Consider the following 7,647-nt stretch of genomic DNA (forward strand, 5'->3'; position numbering starts at 1 on the left):
TAAGTATTTTACCCTGGATATTTCAAATCCTTAGATCTCTCAAAGTTTTTTCTTAATCAAACTGAGTTCAAGATAATGAGGTTTGACTGTATTGTAGTTGAAAAATATTATTTTATAAATATTGTAATATTTATTATCTATGTGTTCACTTGTCAGCTGTTAGGATATTTGCACTCTTCCAAACTGTAGAGTAGTTTATCATTACTTTGTAGTCAATCAGATGTAACTCAGTTGGCCTCCTGATCAAATCATCTTTTTTGTTTGTGCTTTTTTTGTTTACATTAATTCTTACTGGTCTCAGTATTTCTCAATAGTCAAGGTTATTTTTTTTTCATTTCCCTTCAAGTGCTCATATGATTGTTTGATTCTTTTTTGAAAGATATATTTTTTGCAGATAAATATGTGGTGGCTTACATGTGAGATTTGCATGTAACCTTCAGTTTTAATTATTTTTATTTGTTTGTTTGTTTGTTTGTTTTTCCTTTGAAAATGGTGCTAGTCTTTATTGTCTCTAGATTTTGTTTTCAATAACTGAATTCTATGTTTTATTAAGACAATATTTGTAATTTAAGTTCTGTATGTACACTTACTACTCCATCCAGATAATGAAACATAAATCCTTTTGAAATTTTAGATTTGCTGAGTTGATATGAATTGTGATTATATGTACCAATATTTATTGCATATGTTGCACATTCTTAGCCATGCTTTATTTTTAGTTTTGCATAAATATTTCTGTTTAAGGTCTGTGATATATATATATATTTTAATTTAGAAATGTATTTCTTTTCATTTAGAAGGAATCTATTGATTTATCTGCTATAAACAATATATACAGTCTATTAAAATTTATTTTTAAATTTTTTAAAAAAAGTCCTGTCTTATTTTGTATTAAAAATTAAGTAGTAACTATATTTTATTTCACAATTTAAAATAGTGAAGATTTTTGGGATGTTCAAAATTTGTAATTTAAAACATTTTTCAAGGCAAGTGTACATTGGGAAATGCTTATTTTGATGGTACTGTACAAAAAAAAATCTATGAGGGTTGATCCAAAAGTGATATTGGTATATTTCGTACGCTTTTTCCAAATAATGTACCTGTGTACAAAACTGTACATATATAAAATAGATTTATATCAAAATGCACACAATTATATAATTATGGTAGAACATGGGTTTACTGTCTGTCTGAAAGCATACACTAATAAAAAAAATTGCAAGCTAAATTTATTCATTTCAAAATTCTATTTCCGAATTTTTTTGGGTGATTCGTCTGCGTGGTTATGTTGTAATTGTATTTCAAATGCACTAATGTTGATGAGAGCAGGTGATGCTATTTCTATGAAATATAGACTAGTAAAATGCGCCTTTCACACCCGTATACCCATTTCAAAACCATACTCATAATTATACCCCACGCAACTAGTTGCGGGGGGTATAATGTTTTTGACCCGTCCTTCAGTCAGTCAGTCAGTCAGTCCGTCAGTCCTGTTTTTTTGTCAGCGCAACTCCTCCTAAACCGCTGCACAGAATTTCGTCAAACTTTGCAGATATTTAGGACACAATGTGTAGATGTACATATTACCAGGAAATTCCGATTCCTTCATTTTTTCTGGGAATTTCGGCACTTTTCAACTTAGATTTTTGGCCATATCTTGAATATAGAGATGAACAGTTTGTCAGCGCAACTCCTCCTAAACCGTTGCACAGAATTTCGTCAAACTTTGCAGATATTTAGGACACAATGTGTAGATGTGCATATTACCAGGAAATTCCGATTCCTTTATTTTTTCTGGGAATTTCGGCACTTTTCAACTTAGATTTTTGGCCATATCTTGAATATAGAGATGAACAGTTTGTCAGCGCAACTCCTCTTAAACCACCGCACAGAATTTCATCAAACTTTGCAGATATTTAGGACACAGTGTGTAGATGTGCATATTACCAGGAAATTCCGATTCCATTATTTTTGCCCCAAGAGTTTTGCCTATTATTGAAGAAACTTTCCAGTTAGGTAATAAGGAAATCCACTGGAATCAGCCTTTGTAATGACATTTTATGTGAAATATTTTATGACCTTAAAAGACTCCTATTGAGTTTGAGATCAAAATATTAATGATTAAACACACACACAAAATCTTGAATCTTGGATAGTTCTTCCCTTCCCCCCCCCCCTTCAAATTGGTGCTTTGCCTTAAATAATTTCATAAGTACAGTATATGAACAAATTCATATGACTACATCATAATTTTGTTTCCATCAATTATCTAAATGTGTAAGTTGTTATGTGTTGGACATGGACTTACACTCATTAACAAATCGAAATCACTGAGGAATTTAAATAACAGTTTATCAGCATAACTCCTGCACTGAATTTCCTGAAACTTTGTAGGTATTTCAGACATAATGTATAGATTTGTATATTACCAAGAAAGTTTGATTCCATTATTTATCTAGAAACTTCAGCCCAATTAAATTTGTAACATACAATGATTTGAATGTCCTTATATGCAAGAAGTTTTGATGTGATGATTTTTTGCATGTAATGCCCCTTTTTGAATTACTCTGTGTATTTAAAATGCACTGTGCCATTCAGTACGGGTTGCATTGTTGAGTTTTGGGGGAGCGTGGGGTATGTGAGCTTGCTCACTTTTTCTTTCATTTCTGTAGCAAAGATCAGTCTTTTTTACCCGGTAGTATAGGTCCTAAGATTCATCATCCATTCAAGTTTCGTATGAGTAAGATTCATAGTTACATATTTACATTCAACGTGTATTTTGCTTAGAAAACGTAAAGAAAGCTACGGCATTCAAAACACCATAACACGGACAAGGGGTCAAAAGGTTAAAGTATGCGTTTTATTTTGACGTCACAAACGTTGAACGCCGTGCAAGTGCAACGTCATAAACGAAAATCAAAATTCACGCTCACATCGAATAGAAGCTGTTGCAACGGTTCTTTCATTAATTACAACTTACCCTAAGGATAATACAGGGATTTTGAAATATAAATCACATTTGCAGTCAAGGCAAGGAGTTAACAAATGTAAATATAAGCATTAAATCATTACTTTTTGAAAGATATAGTCTCATAACTGCAATGGTGTGCAAAGAAATTTTCATAACGCGCCAACGCTCGTTACTCAATTTATTTGCACACACCGTTGCAGTTATGAGACTATATCTTTCAAAAAATATTGATTCAATGCTTAATTGGTAATGAACCTACTCTAAAATTGTAAATGATCATTTACCAAGACAATGTTCTCCGTATCCACCTTCCGAAGCAAGTTCTGCTAACGTACATCCGTAGATGCATCATCCTTACAACTTTTGTCTGGAAAGTCTTATTGATAATTGGACTTTGTCAGGGTTTGCTAACTATTTCTTAAATTTTAAATCTTTCAGACTTATTGTCTCTTCAACTCTTAAATCGATTTTAATCTAACTTTTAAACATTTTTCAAGACCTTTGTATATTTTGAATATATTATATTATGGAGATATTAGTATACTCTAAGGAGTTTCTTGATGTTGAAAAATCAAACTATCACTATGGATTCATTTAACTTTCGAAAACGTACAAATATTTTTCTTGGCCTACAGGATTATTCATAGTCATGTGCGTTAATCCGTTGTGTAATGTGTTCATTATCTTTTTTAAACTAAAACTGTCCAAAATGGACAAATACCCCCCTCCCCTCCCCCCGCAGAGTTTTTCAGAGAAGGTGCCAAGTCACTAATACTAGTATTTGATGGATCTAAGAGGCGTTCACAATTTGTTTAAACATTTAGAGTGAAAATTTACCGGAAATTGCTCATTATATTTTTTAATGAATGAAACTAAGGCGCAGCCTAATATACATGTAACATCAATACTTATAATAACATTTTTTTTTTACATTGAAAAAATAAATAATTTTTCTAGTATTCCTCTATTGGAAAGTATGGATGCATTATTTATCCATTTTTTTCTACAGTGACTATAGGTCAAGATGATGACACACCCTCAGGTCATAAGCAAACTCTGTGTGAAGTGGAAACTGCCAACATCCCAACATTATTCTCCATAAGAAAGATACAGCCGGATATGAATTATGAACATGCTCTTTTAGTGACTTGAAATTGCACAAATGACCTTAGGTCAAGGTCTTGACACACCCTCAGGTCATAAGCAATCTTTGTGTAAAATGGAAACTCACCAAGTTTGTCCATAAGATATGGACCAGACAAAAATTATGAACTTTTTCTTTCAGTGACTTTGAACTTGCCCAAATGACCTTAGGTCAAGATCTTGACACACCCTCTGAACATAAGCAATCTTTGTGTAAAATGGAAACTCACCAAGTTTATCCATAAGATATGGACCAGACAAAAAATATGAACTTTTTCTTTCAGTGACTTTGAACTTGCCCAAATGACCTTAGGTCAAGATCATGACACACCCTCTGAACATAAGCAATCTTTGTATAAAATGGAAACTCCCCAAGTTTAACCATAAGGAAGATATGGCCTGGACACGAATTATTAACTTTTTCTTTCAGTGACCTTGAACTTGCCCAAATAACCTTGGGTCAAAGTCATGACACATCCTCAGATCATGAACAATCTTTGTGTAAGATGGGAAATCACCAAGTTTATCCATTAGAAGATGTGGACCGGAACAGGAATTATGAACTTTTTCTTTCAGTGACCTTGAACTGCCCATATGACCTTGGGTCAAGGTCCTAAAACACCCTCAGGTCATAAGCAATCTTTGTGTGTTAAATGGGAACTCACCAAGTTTATCCATAGGAAAGATATGGACCGGACATCAATTATGAACTATTTCTTCCATTGACCTTGAACTTGCCAAAATGACCTTGGATTAAGGTCATAACACACCCTCAAGTCATGAACAATCTTTGTGTGTAGTAGTAGATTCTAATATTCCTCCATAAGAAAGATATAAACCGGACACCTTTGCACCGACAGAGAGACGGACAAGGTGATTCCTATATACCCCCCCCCCCCCAAACTTCGATTGCGGGGGTATAATAAATATATTTTAACATCTATTCCATTACTGAATTAAAAAGAGGATAAAAAGAAATCTTACCGTAAGCCTGGGTATGTAACGCACCCAGAAGTAAGTGTGCAGTAAGTAAAAGCATTGTAATATTTCTGCGCTCTGAAATAATAAATTTACGCAGTCAATACAGTCACAACTGTGTAACATAGTACATTAAATTCTTTTTTTTCAGTAAATTTGATCGTAAAAGAAATATGTTTTTCTATATTTTAAGATCATTTATGTTGTGTATTAGGACACAAGTAAGGACAACACGTGTTCATGGTACCATGGAACTACTTTAATAGCGAAGAACACATAATAGTAAAAACCAATAACGTACACATAGCATATTTCCGGAATTCATGGACATAACATTCCTCCCTCTTAAGTTTTAAAGTAAGATATACCCCTTTACATTCTTTTCTCTTATATGATGGCAAGTCTCGGAAATAAATGACAACATACAAATGTAAATTATACATTTAAGAACAAAAGTATGAGCAACATATGTACAAATGAGAAAATTTTGTTTCCCTGTGATACCATGAGAATTATTATGCCTCAATCTGCACTAGTATCACATTTCAATGTTAAACATAATCATCAAGATGTTTGGGCGGTTTTCTAACACGACTTGGCTATCTTGGTTTCGGAGCAGCTTGAGTAGATTGCACGGCTGGGTAATCATTGGATGGATGCAAAGGATGTGGTTCTGTATTGGACGTGGGTGGGTTCTGTTTCGCGATGTTTAGCTTCACTGGTTGTTGACTCGCAGCTGCGTTACTAAGCTAAATATGCAAGTCTTCCTGAATTGGCACACTGATCAGCGTGACTTCTCCATGTGACTCCTGGTGCTACTTCTGCAGAATATAATACAGGTCCAGCCTGAGCTGTTACAGTTCTAGAAGTCCACTGACAATGATTCTTTCGGTAGTCACGAACAGCAACAGAATCTCCTGGTTCGAATTTACGCAACATACTTTTTCTTCTTTCGCGCACTTCACACTGTTTCTGCTCTACCTTCCTCCTAACATCTGGTTTCATGAGGTCTAAACGAGATGGTAAGTTTCTGCCCATGAATAATTTTGCTGGACTTTCATTTGTTGTGCACTGTGGAGCATTACGGTAAGCCATAAGAAAATTGCTTAGTTTCTTCACCACACTACCACTTTCCTTTTTTACTTGACTTGAGACCCATCTTGAATGACTGTACAAATCTTTCTGCTAAACCGTTAGTATTGGGATGATAGGGTTCTGAGGTTATGTGTTTTATATTGTTTCCTCTGGTAAAATTGGCAAACTCCTCTGATGTGAATTGAGGTCCATTGTCGCTTACAATTTGTAATGGTAGGCCATTACTTGCAAAAACAGTACGTAATACATCTATGGTCTGGGAAGATGTTGTGATTTTCATAGGTATCACCTCTGGCCACTTAGAGTAAGCGTCAACAATGTCTAGAAAACATTGAATTGAGAAACGGACCAGCAAAGTCAATATGGATCTTTTCCAATGGATTAGATGGCCATTCCCAGGGGTGAATAGGTGCGGCTGGTGCATGTTTTACAGCCTGGCATCAAGCACAGCTCTTTGTCAAAAGTTCTATATCCCGATCTATCCCTTACCACCAAGCATGACTTTTTGCTAAGGTTTTCATTTTAACCACACCAATGTGGCCTTGATGTAGCTCATCCAAAACTTGACTTCGCAGTGACGGCGGAATAACAACACGGATTCCCCATAAAAGACAGTACTGGTGAATAGTTAGTTCACCACGGCGTGTAAAGTATGGGTCCATCTCCTTTGACTCTGAATTTACACACCAACCTCTGGAAACGTTTTTATAAACTTTGGACAAGAGATAATCACGCTTTGTTTCACATTGGATTGCTTCGGGTTTGATGGGTAGATGTTCCAGTTGACTGACATGCAACATCTCCACTTCTGCTTCCTCTTCTTGTCCACTTATCGGCTACCCTCATATGTGACAGGTAAGCGTGACAAACTGTCGGCATTTCCATGTTTCTTTGTATTTCTGTCAAATATATCATAGTTGTATCCAGCTAGGGAAAGGGTGTACCTTTGCAACCTAGCTGCTGTTGTATTTGCGATCCCCTTCTTTGGACCAAATATAGAGATGAGTGGTTCATGGTCTGTAATAAGACGAAAATGTCTTCCATAAACATAAGTGTTGAAACGTTTTACTCCCCATATAATTCCTAGAGCTTCCTTCTCTATCTGTGAGTAGTTTTTCTCAGATGTTCTGAGTGAGTGGGATGCATAAGCAATCGGTCTTTCTTCACCATTGGGCATATTGTGGCTCAAAACAGCTCCAAGGCCATAAGGAGAGGCGTCTGTCGCAAGACATAAGGGTAGGTTTTGATCATAATGGGTAGGTACTTCATCTGATGTGATGAGCATTTTAACAGTCTTGAAGGCCGCCTTCTTACAGTCTTTTGTCCAACACCACTTGCGGTCCTTCTCTAATAAGTTGTACAGTGGGTGAAGCACTGTAGATAAATTGGGAATGAAACGTGCATAGTAGTTCACAATCCCCAAGAATGAACGAAGTTCGGACACATTAGTAAGAGTAGGC

General features: G+C 35.4%; 1 protein-coding gene across 1 annotated transcript in view; it reads right to left on the reverse strand.

Annotated features, from left to right (window-relative positions):
• LOC133199284 (uncharacterized) overlaps positions 1–6,987 on the reverse strand; it is a 48,677-nt gene extending 41,690 nt beyond the window's left edge. Inside the window, exons 1-2 of the mRNA XM_061335114.1 lie at positions 6,720–6,987; positions 6,236–6,508 (exon numbers count right to left, since the gene is read on the reverse strand). Of these exons, the coding sequence (XP_061191098.1) occupies positions 6,236–6,508; positions 6,720–6,987 (541 nt within the window). The remainder of the gene's footprint in view (positions 1–6,235; positions 6,509–6,719) is intronic.
• Between the last annotated feature and the right edge of the window lie 660 nt (positions 6,988–7,647).

The sequence above is a fragment of the Saccostrea echinata genome, unplaced genomic scaffold, assembly GCF_033153115.1.
Source record: "Saccostrea echinata isolate AGI-Se365-2 ecotype Australia unplaced genomic scaffold, CSIRO_AGI_Sech_v1 ptg000033l, whole genome shotgun sequence".
In the NCBI taxonomy this organism is placed as follows: Eukaryota; Metazoa; Mollusca; class Bivalvia; order Ostreida; family Ostreidae; genus Saccostrea; species Saccostrea echinata.